The 15,666-nt window shown below is 42.0% G+C and overlaps 1 protein-coding gene across 10 annotated transcripts in view; it reads left to right on the forward strand.

Moving 5' to 3' along the window:
* Positions 1 to 13,877, forward strand: part of LOC142065644 (beta-1,4-galactosyltransferase galt-1-like) — a 22,673-nt gene extending 8,796 nt beyond the window's left edge. For 4 of the 10 annotated variants that reach the window (XM_075111983.1, XM_075111985.1, XM_075111982.1 and 1 more), the window contains one exon: positions 11,429 to 13,877. In XM_075111983.1, coding sequence (XP_074968084.1) covers positions 11,429 to 12,784 — 1,356 coding nt within the window. In that variant the 3' untranslated portion in view covers positions 12,785 to 13,877. Of the gene's footprint in view, positions 1 to 968; positions 3,122 to 3,483; positions 4,298 to 11,428 lie in introns of those variants that run through there. The other 6 variants (XM_075111990.1, XM_075111989.1, XM_075111988.1 and 3 more) reach the window with 4 other exon arrangements.
* The last annotated feature ends 1,789 nt before the right edge of the window (positions 13,878 to 15,666 follow it).

Consider the following 15,666-nt stretch of genomic DNA (forward strand, 5'->3'; position numbering starts at 1 on the left):
GTACAGGCAATGGTTAATTGTTTTGAAGTGTTGTTGTGGTGTGCCACATTATATCACACCCTCATGGCACCTCATAGAATAAAGGTTTGGTTTCATTTGTTTTTCATTTGCTTTCCGTCTGCTTGACGGTTTGTAAATGTGTAAATATTGAGCTGTGATTGTATACTGAAAATTTTTACTTTGTAGTCTAATTTGGTAACATCTCAAAGAATGTGAAGGTTCCATGGCAAGATTAAAAAGCTCAGTAGTGCATGTGGTCCCAATGAAGGGTCACAATAATCACACAAAGTCCTACTGAAATCAACTGCTGGCTTAGAACTGCCGGCTTAGATGCCAGAGACTTGGCACCATTAGCTGCAAAAGCAATTTACATTTAAGGTAATCTCAGCCACCTCAACAAGTGAAAAGGTCATTCTTTTCAAACCTCTTTTCCTAGATAACGTTGAATGCCATAGGATCCTACTAGGCTCTGAAAATATCTTTGTGACTTGGAATCAGGACACGAAGACTGTGACAGGATTACCCCTACCCAATACAAAGGAATGCAGTTTGAATCTGTGTTCAGAGCACCTTTTTTTTAGGAAGCAGGAAAAGGATAACTCTGTAGTTTTACAAGCTACTTAGAATACCAAAAGACAAAGAATGTGGGTTTGCACTAACATAAAATTTCTTCCAGGCCTCAAAGTGATTCAAACTACACTATATTACCATTACTGCATACCAAAACAGCGCAAACTGTTGACCTGAGCCCAATTGTAGAGTAAAATATAATAAAGTTCAGAGTGAAGAGTTTTAAGCTAATTTCTCCATTTCCTCCAAACCTGTATGAAAAGTCAGGTCCTCATACTAAAGTTTGAAGTATCAAAATAGTAACTATTGAGTTTCAGAGAATACAGTTCAATACAAAGCATTACTTCTTTTTGGCAAATCACTGAAAGTGTGCTTTTTTGTGTGTTTTTTTGTTTTAGAGAAAGTGAATAGAAGACAGAGTGTAAAGGTCTCTTAAGTTCCAAACTGTGGAATTCAGCAATGATACACTGTGGAAAAAAAAATAGTTGTGCTGTTGTTGCCTGTATTCTTATATTTGCAACCATTTTCCTCTACTCCTGGAAAGATCCTCAGCTACAGAACAACATAACTAGAAAACCCTTCCCCCAGGCAACAACTGACAGTCCAGCAGCTCAGCTTTGTAGGGGAGAACCTGCTCAAAATGTAATAACGCCATTAAAAGATAACAGAACTTTTATTATATCCCCATACTTTGATGACAGAGAAAGCAAAGCCACTCGTGTGATTGGGATTGTTCACCATGAAGATGTAAAACAACTATACTGCTGGTTCTGCTGTCAGCCTGATGGAAAGATATATGTATCCAAAGCAAAAACTGATGTTCACTCAGATAGATTTGGATTCCCGTACGGTGCAGCAGATATTGTTTGTTTGGAACCTGAAAGCTGTGATCCAACACATGTATCAATTCATCAGTCTCCACACGGAAACATTGACCAGCTGCAAAGGTTTGAAATTAAAAACCGCAAGGCTGAGGCTTTTTCTGTTGACTTCACTGTATGCATCTCTGCCATGTTTGGAAATTACAACAACGTCTTGCAGTTTATACAGAGTATGGAAATGTACAAGATTCTTGGGGTACAGAAAGTGATGATCTATAAGAACAACTGCAGCTATCTGATGGAGAAAGTCTTGAAATTTTATATGGAAGAGGGAACTGTAGAGATAATTCCTTGGCCGATAGACTCACACTTCAAGGTTTCTTCTAAATGGCACTTTTCGATGGATGCAAAAGACATTGGCTACTATGGACAAATCACAGCTCTAAATGACTGTGTATACCGTAACATGCGGAGGAGCAAGTTTGTGGTTCTTAATGATGCTGATGAAATAATTCTTCCCCTTAAGCATCCAGACTGGAAAACAATGATGAGCAGCCTTCAGGAGCAAAACCCAGGCACTGGCGTTTTCCTCTTTGAGAACCATATCTTTCCTGAAACCATATCTACTGATGTGTTCAACATTTCAGCCTGGAATACTGTGCCGGGTGTTAACATATTACAGCATGTTCACAGGGAGCCTGACAGGAAGGAGGTTTTCAATCCCAGGAAAATGATAATTGATCCACGAAAGGTCATTCAGACTTCAGTCCACTCTGTCCTACGTGCCTATGGGACCAGTGTGAATGTTCCCATGGATGTTGCCCTCATTTATCACTGTCGGATGCCCCTTCAAGGAAACCTTCCTAGAGAATCCCTCATCAGGGATACAACGCTTTGGAGATATAACTCATCATTAATCATGAATGTTAACAAGGTGCTATCTCAAACCGTAGTGTAAGCTCAAAAGTGAAACCTCAGTTATAAGGAGGGAAAGTGGAGAGCTACCCATGTGGTGGAGAGGCAGAGGATATAATTTAAAGGTCGTATTAGAATCACTTCCACGTGAAGTTTACAACTTACAGAGACTTAGAACGGCCCTTTTATGTACTGTACAAAGATAAACGCACTTGATTTGTGAACTGAATCAATGTATCCAGGGAAGAGATTTTCAAAATTGAAAAATTTATTTCATCCAAGAAGTGTGCTTGAGGCCTTAGTCCATTGTTTTCTAGAGATATTTGCACATGGTTGGGAAGAGCCTGATTTTGTTGTTATATGTCCTTGCAGGAAATTGCTGTGACATTCCTCTTATCAGGGATACATCCCTTTGGAAATCTGTTACACATCTTTAACTCTGAAAGTTAACTGTGTTGGGTATGCTACAACTTTAAGCACAATAATGAAATTTAAAGGTGTTGCAATAGGCATTTAATGCTATGTTCTCCACAGCAATAAATGCACTGTACATTTAGGATCATCTGCTACTTACAGGAACAAAGGTCTACAATTCACGGCGTTCACCACCAGAAAAAAACATGCCACCATAGAACTCATATGAATGGCAACATGCTCTTTTGTTGTAGGACTGATTCACCTAATGGTTGCCATCTAAGAAGTGAAAGTACTACTGTGAATGACTGGATTTTGTCATTATGTAATTATAAAATCAGTTAAATTTTTTAGAATTTATTTGCATTTTGAAAATATAATGGCTTACTTGTGTTTCTCCATTTAATAAGTTAGACTTGTGTAACTGGCACTTAAAGTCGGGGCCGAGTCCTGAGACCCCCTCCAGCAAGGTACGGCAAGGGGCGCAGCACCACCGCGGTCTCTTTTGCGCTTGCGTTTCCCAGCCGCCGCGATGTCCTGTGCGGGAGGGTCTCCCGGGGCACGGCGCGGCGGCGAACGCCGCTCCCCAGCCGCGGGTCAGGCAGGCCCTGCTCCCCAGGAGGCTCAGCCGGCCCGCCGGGGCAGACCGGCGGCCCCCGCCGCCGCGGCCCTGCCACACGGCCCAGCCAGCGTCCCGCGGCCGGCCGCCGCGTCGCCCCACGGGGCGGGGCCTCCTCGACAGCTGCCCCGGGGAGCCCGCGACGCCGGCGGCCGCAAGTCGCCTGGGGCGGCCAGAGGCGCGGGCCGTGCGGCGGGTAACGCCGCGGAGAGCGGCCGGTCCCGGGGAGCGCTGCTCGCCGCGGGCTTCCCGCCGCGCCCCGCCGACACCCCGCTGTTGGCCGGACAGTCTCCCGGGGCCGCGCTCTGGCGGGGCCACTGCCCGCTGGCCCTCGCGGACAGCCGGTACCGGCACGAGGCGGGCCCGCGCGCCGAGACTTCAGCGCCGGGCGAGCGCTGCGTGGGCGGGGCCCCTTCCGGACGCAGGGCCTGGGCGCGACCCGCAGTGTCTCCCCGCGCCGCTCCCGCTCCAGCCCGCAGGTGCCGACACCTTTCCGGGCGGCAGGTGACAGGACCGAGCGTCCCCGCCTCTTCCCCGGCCGCAGCCGGCACAGGGCCAGCCTTGCGGCTGCTGGCGTCGGCGCCGCAGAGGGAGCCGGGGAGGAGGCGCCCGGACTCCGGTAGCGCCCGCCCAGCGCCGCGCCGCTTTGGCAGTCATGCCTGCACGGGGCTGCGGCGGCGGCGGCAGCGGCGCTGCCCTCCCCCAGCGCCGGGGCAGGCGAGCCCACGGGCCGGAGGGGGGAGGGGGGAGGACGCGCTGTTGCCGCCTTATGCGTCTCGTCACACCGCTGGGACCGAGGCGGGCGTCGGGCTGCGGCTCCTGCCCAGGACCCTGTAACTGGCATCACTTGCAGAAGAGGCTCGGCGGGCTCGGGAGCTTATTTGCGCTCGAGAAATAGCAAATAAGATTGTGGAGAGCTGTAGCATTATTTTTCGATACTGGTGCTAACCGCTTAACGGTAAGTTAAAGGTATATATTAATTGTACAACCCAGTTTTTTGAAGTCTTCATCTGGAGCCTGGAGTCTGGTCTTAGATTTAAGAAATGCCTGACTCCTTGAAAGAGTGGTTTCAGCGTGTGTTGTGGGCTAACCCTGGTAGGCAGCTCAGCCCCACACAGCTGATCGCTCGCTGACCCCCAGCAGTAGGATGGGGAAGAGAATTGGAAGAGCAACAGCGATAAAATTCATGTGTTGAGATAGAGACAATTTAAGATGTAAAGCAAAAGCCATGCACACAAGCAAAGTAAAATACAGAATTCATTCACTACTTCCCATCAGCAGGCACGTTTTTAGCCATTTCCAGGAAAGCAGGGCTCAATCATGTGTGATGCTGACTTGGGAAGACATGCTATAATGCTGCATGTCTCCCCCTTCCTCCTTCTTCCCCCACATTTTATTGTTGATCACGGTGTCATATGGTGTGGGATATCCCTTTGGTCAGCTGGGGTCAGCTGTCCTGGCTGTGTCTCCTGCAAACTTCTTGTGCTGCCCTACTTCTGCGATGGGGATGGGGGGAGCAGCATGAGAAACCGAGAAGGCCTTGGTGCTATGTAAGGACTGTTCAACCATAGCTAAAATATCAGTGTGTTTTAAACACTGTTTTCGTCACAAATCCAAAACACAGCACCTTACTAGCTACTGGGAAGAAAATTAACTCTGTCCCAGCTAAAACAAGTACAGTGTGAAAGACAAAAAGTTGAAATTACCGTCTTCTAAATGTTGTCATGCAATTTTTATTTTGCCTGATATTTTTGTTTTCAAAGGACACAAAGTCTAATTGTTTACAGTAGGAGAGATTTGGCTTAGGGATGTAGAGCAGATTATAACAGAAGTCTGAGAGTGTGCAGGTAAATGTGTGGGTTGTCAGTTCTAATGGCACAAATTAAGTATATGACAACACTAAATTGGTCTGGCTTACCTTCTTTGTTTGGCCAGGTTAATTTTTTTTAGAGCATGTTGCGTTAATAGTAGGAGTCTGAGGAGTGGCTAGGGGGAGACTCTACTGTTGACTCACAAGGTTCAGACAGGACCCCCTTGCTTTCTAAACTCCTTCTCAGAGAGGAGTCTAGGTGCGGCTAAGTCCAGTCTTAGTCTCAGACTTGGTCAACGGTTTGTTTTCTAAGGACTGTAGATGTAACCACCCATCAGAGTATTTGTTTTTAGTAACTAATTTGGCAGCTGCCCAGGCCGGTCACATTCAATGGGAGCAATCATGGCTAGATTAATGTATAGTACAATTTATTAAAGCAACAGATACACAGGTTCTTTGGATTACTTGTGATAGAATTGATAGTTACAAGACACACACAAATACTAGGAAAATTAGTAACACTGCTAGGCTACACGTGCGTTAAGCAAATATGAAGCAACTCTAATGCATTGGAGATTTAAAGTGAAGCTATAGAGAGGTTTCTAAGTTTTCCAAGGGAAACACTTGGTATAGCCAAGTGCTCAAATCTTACCCAAAGCCATCCCAATTGGGGGGGGGAGAGGCTCAGTCCATTGACTGGTCCCAGGAGTCAGAGTGATATGCGATAGGATCTTCCCCAACACCCCTTTTCTCTTAACCTCTTTTATCCTATTTTTTACCTTTCAGGTGGAGCTTGAGTGACTCTAGTCATACATACCTTCATAATGATTGGTGTAAAATTCCCTTGCTTTGCCTAGTGAGGGGTGGTTGCACCTTAGGGGCAGGTAGCTTTCAGGATGGAGGTGTGTTTTAGTATTATAATGATAAAAAGGACAGCATTTTGTCAAAAGCATGACAGACTGTTGGCTTAGGGTAGCAAATGTGCAGCGTACCAGCTCCATGGTACCGCGAGTTCCCATTTATCCCAGAGCCCGGCCAAGTGTGCAGTGTCCCAGCTCCATGGTCACAGAGCCTGGCCACGGTGTCTCCATACCGCCCCACCCTCCGGACAAGTCCTCTTAGAGTCAGTACCCCAAGTTTTCCTGGCATTGCTGACATCTAAGGTTACGAGCCTAGGGAACTTCCGTGGAATGGATTTCTTACCTGTCAGCCGCACCCTGCCCTGCAAGCTTCTTCCATGCTGTACCTTTTCTAAAAACATAAGTTTAATTTCTAAGTCACCCCCCAGCGATTATTCCACAGAGCAATCTTTTACGAATAGTGGGATAATACTGCCCTCAGATAAATCCTTCAAACAATGTGCTTCTGACTTTGGGTTGTATAAGAGAGGAAGGGCACTGGTGTTTCAGAGAGTCCTTCTGAAAAAGATAAGCTGTCAGAAGATTAGCAACAGGCACTCTATGTAAAGATGGTAAATGATTGTTAGTCCTTGGAATTTTTATTTTTATTTAAGCACCAGTGGTTTGTGTTGTTACTTTTGGCTAAAACCATAAAGCAGAGGATAGAAAATAACTTTTTCCACAAATAATAAATCACTAAGGTTATTTATTAGTGGTTGCTTTTTAGCTAGACCCTGGGTAAACCAAGGATTAGGCTGTTTATTGTTCCTATACTACTGAATTTAATACTGCATATTAACAACCGAAACTTTGCAATCACCTCTTGTCAATTGCCCCCTATCCGCACCTTAGATCGGGAGATAAAGTAATAAGCTGAGAGTTATCAAAAATTAAACTCAGTATAGACATTGTGAGGATACTGAAATAAGCATTAAATGTCTTCAGCTGTCTCAATGCAAAGAGAACAAATTGCAAAGGAAGGCCACAATGTGGAGGATATAAATAATGACCTAGGAATGGCTCTTGAACTAAATTAGTACTTCGTTACACCTTTTAGTAAGGACAGTGCTAATTGTGGGGGGGGGTTAAAGAAAGATGATGGAAAAGAAGGTCTGAAAATAGAAGTGCTACAGCAAAGTTAAAAACAACATTCCAGTTGGAAGGTGATAATTTCCATTCCAAAAGTCTTAGAAGACAGACAAGCTATTGAAGGACTTATAACGGGCGTTAAATAAATGTGTCATGAGCATAGTGGTACAATGTGGCAAAAGAAAGAATGAGTGGTTCCTTGGTTTAAGAAGGAAAAAAAAGATTATTTAAGTATATGCAAATTTTTAGGTGCAATCTTGGTCACATGCAAGATTTTAAAGTAGATTGTAGAGGGAGCATCACAAAAGAAATAAGTAGAAATATGATAATTTGAGCAACCTGATATAGTGAAAGATGCCTCTCCCCACAGCAAATGGGGTTGGACTAGATGATCTTTAAAGGTCCTGTCCAACCCAAACCATTCAATGAATCTATGATTCTAACTGGGACAAGAGCTCTTTATTACGACCTTGCTGCAGAAGAAAACATATTGTGTAACTGCACTTGGCTGAAAGACTGGGTAGATTTATTAATCTTCAGCTGATGACAAGCTCAGATATGTCTGTGCAGTGTGATGCGTCTGCAAAAAATATAATCCTAGCATATGTTAAGAAAGAAAATTTCCAGCAATGACGAGGGCTTATCACTGTCATGGACAAATGGACAAGGAACAGAGATTTCTGGCCTCCTGTGCTAGAGATTAATTGAAACTGGGCCAACTGTACAGAAGCAACTGGTCAAGGAATAGTGTTTCTTATGAGATGGTATTGGAATAGCCTGTGTTGTTTAATGAAAAAGTAGTAAATATGAAGACTAGGAGGTGATATGTCTGCAGTCCATAAATACAATAGGGAGGAAGAAAGACTCTACTATTAAGGGGAATACTGAAAAAGAACAAACTGGTGCAAAGCAGCCATTGAAACCATTAGCTAAGTCTAGTATTAAAGCAGATCTGCATAATTTGTATCATGTTCTACTTGAATAGTAGTTGGAATTAGAAGGCACAAAACTGGAATTAATTTTTATTATTGTTATTATAAAATAAACTCTCTTAAATATGCTGGAAGCATATTTTTGAAGTTAAAATCTGTCAAGTACTCTCTGTAGTGACAAAATATAATGTTCCTAATTCATATGACTATGTATTTTCTAACTACATATTTGTGCTGTTAATTTCAGGGGATCAAAATTCATGAGTCGCATGTTAGGAAAATAATTTCACTCCTCAAATAATTACATATTTATTTTCTTTAAGATTCTGTGTTCTGGTGTGTCTTGACTTCTATTTTCGCTTATTTCTCTGCTTCTAGAACCTGCTGTTGTTTCAGATCTCTCTCACAGTTCCTTATCAGAATCTGTATTTACATATTTTAATTAGGCCTATAGTATGTTACTAAAAAAAGATTGCCCAAGAAATACAGATATATTTTTCTAGTTCTCTTTAAGTATGTGTGTGAACTGCAGATATATCAACATGCAGAGTTAATTTCCAGAATGAAACTGAAGTATCTTTAAAAAAAATCACCCGAGCCCCTAGGTTTGATTTGCTTCAACACCTCCACACTCAAGTTTGTAATTTAAATTAAGTTCTTGGGAGGCAACTGTATGCTTTGCTCAAGAGAAGGAGAACTTGTTTTTCTTGTAGGTGTGGCTGCTGTTACTTTAAAGAACACCAACCATCTGAAATAAAATGTGTCAGCGCCTTGGGTATCGTACCAGCATTTTTTTCCTTGGTATTGAACGATTCTTGCAATTTAGCTTTAAAATAATTAAGTTTTTATTTGGTAAGAATAAATTTGTAGATTATATCTTAGCAAAAAAATAAATGGAGGACTGAACAGAACTTCACTCAGCTATCTGCTTCAAAAGGTACTTTTTCCTTTCGAATGTTCACTGTTTGAAACACAGTTGAAAAGATGTCTTTTTTTAATTGTTCGTTATTTATAGCTAGCAAAAGCAGAAGAAATAACAGGTAATAAATTATGGTATATTTAATGTTGATGTTTTGATATTTCTTTAGTTAAAAACTATACTGGAAGACAGAACAGTATTTTAAGTCATAGATAAGACCGAGGAAAAATGTGACCTACTTTATGTTGTAAGAATGCTAAAATATGGAACAACCTGGGAATAAGAATGCCCAGGGGAAACATTTTGTCTGACTTCAGAATGTTTAATAAAAAGACTTGTAAAATTTGAGTTGTTCTGAGTCACAGATCTCCAGCAGAAGGCTGTATGACAGTAGCAGGCTCCTACCATGTATTTGCAGTTCTGCTCTAAGTTTTAAGGACTTCTGGGGGGCATTTCAGAGACAGAAGAGTCTATACTGCCTGCTGCTGCTGTTCTGCTTTGTGCCTAGTGTGAAGTGGTGAGATTTCTGGTGCCCTATGACTGTTCTGGTCTGTAAAGCAATTTCTTGGTAGGTAGGCAAGGCTGCTATAAATCATAGCAACCTTGGCACATGGGGCATTTTAAGGGGTACGTTGTGACCCTAGAAGCTAGGTTTTACTGGCTAGAAAATACTGTGTTTAAGACAAAAACCAGACGGTAGGGGAAATTCTCAAGGCAAGCAGTGAAGTTGCCAGTGAATTTAGGCGTTTCCAAAGTTATGAAGCTGCTGAGTGTGATACCTGGATCAAAACTATGGATTTAACTTCTTTCTAGTTACGTACCTTTCTTACTTTTCTTTGAAGATGCTAGTTTTCTGTTCTATCACAGAACAGTATCAAGATAGAGGCTCTCAAAATAGCTTTACACTATGTGTAAAATGCAAGAGAAAAGTATGAAATATTAGGTTTAATTATTATTTTATAATAGACTGAGTAATATGCTTTGGAAAAAGTATTGTTAGATATTTAGCATGTGCAAACGCTCTGAAGATACTTAGATTACTAAGTACTTAAGCAAGTGATTTTAAGAGTCTTGAGAAGTAAATGAAAGCACAAGAAATATGAGGATCTTCCAATATCTGCTACGCTTATGACATTGCTACGTTTTAGCTATAAAATATATAACTGGGCATCTGGGTCTTTTAATGGTATGATGTGTTTTTCTCATCACCTGGCTTTATGCAGCAATGCCGTGCCTATTAGAAACATTTTCATTATCTTGTGCAATAGAGTCAGTTTACTCCATCTTGACATTTTACCCCACCCTTCTTGCTTGGCAGTCAGGGGTGTTCTCTTCTGGCAGTGCAGTTTTTCTGATCTAACATGAATTTGATTAATCTGGGGCATTCCTCCAAGAATCTCTGTGGTACAAGCAGGCCTCTGAAGAGAGTTGCTGTCACCTTACTGTTTATGTTTATACCTGGATGCCCAAAGGTGAATTTGTAAAGAAAACTTTAATCTGAGCTGCACTTGCAGAAATTACTGCTTGAGAGTGCCTTGAGCTCCCTGTCAGGCATTAACACTTGCTAGCACATGAGTGCTGCTAAAGACTTTGGCCCTGCAGGTACTCAGGGATCCTTATCTGTTCCTGGAGCAGCAAGAGTTCAAGACCTGAACCCCAAACCATGCCAGGATTAATGCAGTCTGAGGAGGCACAGGCTTCTAGCAAGTATAATATGAGGCAACCTTCCCTGCAAGCCCTGCCTTATGCAGTGCTAAGCAGAGTAGAGGTGGTAACTGAGAATAAGTTTTATAGACCCACAGATTTCACCTGTCTTCTGCTGAATTCTATTAATTGACGTTCCTCTGTATGTATTGTCTCATCTGTGGTGAGCTGCAAGTTAGGGAATTTATTCATTAAAGATTGTATCTGGACCATCATGTGCAATCCCCAGCTGCCATGTTTTTTTATAAACCTGATCAATTCTGTATACATTTAATTTATATATCTGCCCCAAACTTGTCTGTGGGAAGTCCAGTTGAGGGTTTGTGTATAATTTACATACACACTGTGTGTGTGTGTGTGTAAGCTTTTGTTTTGCTTAAAAAATTACTGCCTAATTGTTTAATTGGATGTTCTAAAATTTGGATTATCGGAAATGATGAGTAATGGCTCCTTGTTCTCCTGTATATGGACCTCTATCAAATTCTCTCACAGAACCCTCCATGTACAGAAACTCTTGCACACATCTGGCATACAGAGGCATCCAGTCTCACATACAATATCACCCATTCCGTTACAGGTGTGTTCTGTGATTGATTTTTCATAAAAACACAGTAGCTGGGTCTCTGATTATGTCAGTGCGGAGCAATAGGGATTTGGCCTCCATCTTGTTTGTGAAATTCTTGAGCAATGATCATGAGTCAATATTATCTCATACTACATATTCTCTTTTCTGCAGATGCGGCAGCATAAAGTGCAAGGACAAAGAAATTTGCATCCACATTTAGATACATTCAAAATGTTGTGTGGTGGGAAAAAATCTTACTTTGCTGCTGCTGTGTGCATTATTACTCTAACTTCAATGGTCACACTTTCTTATCTTAGGTTACAGAGACTATCTCACCTGCCAAAAATAATTCAAGAAGGTAGCAGATGTAGAGGGAAAATGACCAATAGCACAATAACACCATTAAAAGATAACAGAACTTTTATTATATCCCCATACTTTGATGACAGAGAAAGCAAAGCCACTCGTGTGATTGGGATTGTTCACCATGAAGATGTAAAACAACTATACTGCTGGTTCTGCTGTCAGCCTGATGGAAAGATATATGTATCCAAAGCAAAAACTGATGTTCACTCAGATAGATTTGGATTCCCGTACGGTGCAGCAGATATTGTTTGTTTGGAACCTGAAAGCTGTGATCCAACACATGTATCAATTCATCAGTCTCCACACGGAAACATTGACCAGCTGCAAAGGTTTGAAATTAAAAACCGCAAGGCTGAGGCTTTTTCTGTTGACTTCACTGTATGCATCTCTGCCATGTTTGGAAATTACAACAACGTCTTGCAGTTTATACAGAGTATGGAAATGTACAAGATTCTTGGGGTACAGAAAGTGATGATCTATAAGAACAACTGCAGCTATCTGATGGAGAAAGTCTTGAAATTTTATATGGAAGAGGGAACTGTAGAGATAATTCCTTGGCCGATAGACTCACACTTCAAGGTTTCTTCTAAATGGCACTTTTCGATGGATGCAAAAGACATTGGCTACTATGGACAAATCACAGCTCTAAATGACTGTGTATACCGTAACATGCGGAGGAGCAAGTTTGTGGTTCTTAATGATGCTGATGAAATAATTCTTCCCCTTAAGCATCCAGACTGGAAAACAATGATGAGCAGCCTTCAGGAGCAAAACCCAGGCACTGGCGTTTTCCTCTTTGAGAACCATATCTTTCCTGAAACCATATCTACTGATGTGTTCAACATTTCAGCCTGGAATACTGTGCCGGGTGTTAACATATTACAGCATGTTCACAGGGAGCCTGACAGGAAAGAGGTAATCAATCCCAGGAAAATGATAATTGATCCACGAAAGGTCATTCAGACTTCAGTCCACTCTGTCCTACGTGCCTATGGGACCAGTGTGAATGTTCCCATGGATGTTGCCCTCATTTATCACTGTCGGGTGCCCCTTCAAGGAAACCTTCCTAAAGAATCCCTCACCAGGGATACAACGCTTTGGAGATATAACTCATCATTAATCATGAATGTTAACAAGGTGCTATCTCAAACCGTAGTGTAAGCTCAAAAGTGAAACCTCAGTTATAAGGAGGGAAAGTGGAGAGCTACCCATGTGGTGGAGAGGCAGAGGATATAATTTAAAGGTCGTATTAGAATCACTTCCACGTGAAGTTTACAACTTACAGAGACTTAGGAGAACGGCCCTTTTATGTACTGTACAAAGATAAACGCACTTGATTTGTGAACTGAATCAACGTGAGAGACCACAGTGACCATGTGCTGGTTAAGAACTGGGTTCCTCTGGTGAAGTCTCTACTGTAACTTTTTCAGATGTGAGTGCTGAGGCATAGTGAGAAGACAGGTCTTTTACATGCATATAACTATGAAAGTGCATTATTTAAGGCCTGTGAAGTCACCATGCAGAAATTAGAAAGTTAATTTACTGATTTCCAGCTCTTCTTCTTTCCCCATCTTCATATATGTTTCAGTTAGTACAGTGAACCTGTAAACTACCTGAAGAAGGAATTAATTCATTTTTGGTTATTTGTAAATCTGAAGTTCTCCGTGGATTAAAAAAATACAGCTGTTTTTAGTGGTGCATGGTAAACGATGGCTGGGGACAGCATCTCCCAGATGAAGAGCTACATTGGTGTTAACACTGTAACTCATTATAGTCACAGAGGCAGGATAAGAAAACACACCAGCTGCAGCACTGGAACTGTCTCTTGTTAGAGGTATTTCTTCTTAAGGGAAATGGGACTTTTTAGCACAGCCATGAGTAATTTAATGATACCAAGGATCAATACAGGTGGTGTTACTTCTTCTGGAAAATGTAAAATGAGTTTTTTTTCAATTAAAAAACCAGAATCAGTATTTCTCAACTGATTCAAGTAATGCAAATGGCTATCAACAGTTTTCAACCTATGTACAAAAACTACAACTACAGCCATTATTATTAGTGGTAACGTTGCTTAATTCTTGTCGTTTGTATGTCACTGAGTACAAAATTTGAATGTATCAAGTTAAGTAAAAGGCAAACAAATACACTGTGAAAATAATTAAGAAAAATCTACCAATTTCAGTTGTAAAAAAATGAACCTCTTATATTCTTGGACATCATGTTTATTAAAGTGGTGATGTATTTTAACACCAAACATAGCTGTTGGAGTTTTGTTGACCCAAATGACTGTTCAACAGGGTTTTTGATACATGTAAGTTCAAGAAAAAGGGTGATCTGACCCCTCTGTTGATCCCACAGCTGTTCTGAGTTACTTAAGTGGTAAGTGCTGAGTTCTGCCAGAAAGCTTTGACACAAAGGCAAGGGATACAGATTGATGTTGAAGATGACAACTATTGTGAACTGAAAAGGTGGCCATTTCCAGGTGGAAAGATGGCTGGATGAACAACTACATATGATACATAATAGTTTTGGATTTTTTTTTCTGGGACCTTAAAGCCTCATAGCAAACTTTCTTCATTCATGAAAATTAGACATCAAGTGGATTTTAGTCCTCTGTGCGATGGGTAAGTTGAATTATGTTGCTTCCTTACGCAGGCATAAGTGTACACAAGCTGCATCTTCTCCAACTTCTATCTAGAAATAGTGCCAAGTAGTTACTAACTTCTGAAGGGTCAGATGGAAAGCAAAGCAAAAAAAAAAAAACATTTCCCTACTGTAGTTTCACTACTTCACTCATATTTTTTCTCTTTGCTAAGCCCTCAAAGCTATGTGCAGTGCAATGTATTAGAATCTTCCTATGAAGGGACATTGGGGGGGCAGTGATAGTGTGACACTTTGGTGTGTGACAGAGAGAAGTGTGCACGTGAGAGCAGGTATGCGTGTTTGTTTTTTTAATTTCTACAGCAGGGTCATGCTTTTATTCCTTCGTCTGTTTTGTGGTGGCACATACCTATGCCCTTAAGGAGCACTGTCATTAGTGGATTAGTATCCTTAGCTAGTAAATGTCCAGGTGGAACTTTTACTTGGAAGTCTTCAAGAGACAGTCTGTAAATAACTGTCTGCTAATTGTGTTTATAGTAAGCATCAGCTGCTATGTAACAGGCTAAAAATTTATAAAACTAAAAGGGTAGTAGAGCAGTGTAGTATGTAGTGGATGCGTCTCATCATGGTTTCCTGCTTGCATACTCTGGGACAATGCAGAAAAGGAGAATTTGGAGTTCAAAATTTTCTGCAACTGGTGAAATACTTATGGCAGAATCCCTTTCAAACTACCACTTCACAGCTTTTAACAAACAGTACTATTTGCTTCACAGTGGCAGTAGCATCTCCCAAAGTCTGTATCAACAAAATCTGGCAGCTGTATTAACATCAAAGGTGCCTGCTGCAGTGGTACTGTCTTGCTTGGCAAGAGGTCTATTTAGACTCTTAGACTCATGTAACTTAGAAGGAGCCTCTGAAGGCCAAAGCCCTGCTCAAAGCAGGGTAAGGTAACAGGGTTTGCTCAGAGCTTTGTCTAGTTAAGCTGGACACACACGCTCTCTGGGCAACCTGTTTGCAGCCTTGAACTACCTTCACAGTGAAGAAGAGCTAGTTGGAATTTCTCTTGTTGCAGTTTGTGACCATTGGCCCTTAGCCTGCTGTGTGATGCTGCGCTGAGGCTGACTTTGTCTTCTCTATACCTTCTTAATTGTTAGCTGGAGACAGTGGCGGTGCCTCCCCACCCCATGCTCACCGCCACCTTACCTTTCCCACCATGCCTGCTGGAAGGCTAACCTCGGCCCTCACGGTTTCTCAGACATATTGTGCTCCACCTCCTGGTCCATTTCTGTGGCCTCTCATGGGACTTGCTCCAGTGTGTTAGTCTGTTTTGTACTAGGGAACTCAATGTTGGCCTTAGATGTGGCGTTGAGCGCAGAACAGAGGTGAAGGCTCCCCTCCCTTGAACTCCTAGCTATACGCGTATTAGTACAGCTCAGCATACG

The sequence above is a fragment of the Phalacrocorax aristotelis genome, chromosome 17, assembly GCF_949628215.1.
Source record: "Phalacrocorax aristotelis chromosome 17, bGulAri2.1, whole genome shotgun sequence".
NCBI lineage: Eukaryota > Metazoa > Chordata > Aves > Suliformes > Phalacrocoracidae > Phalacrocorax > Phalacrocorax aristotelis.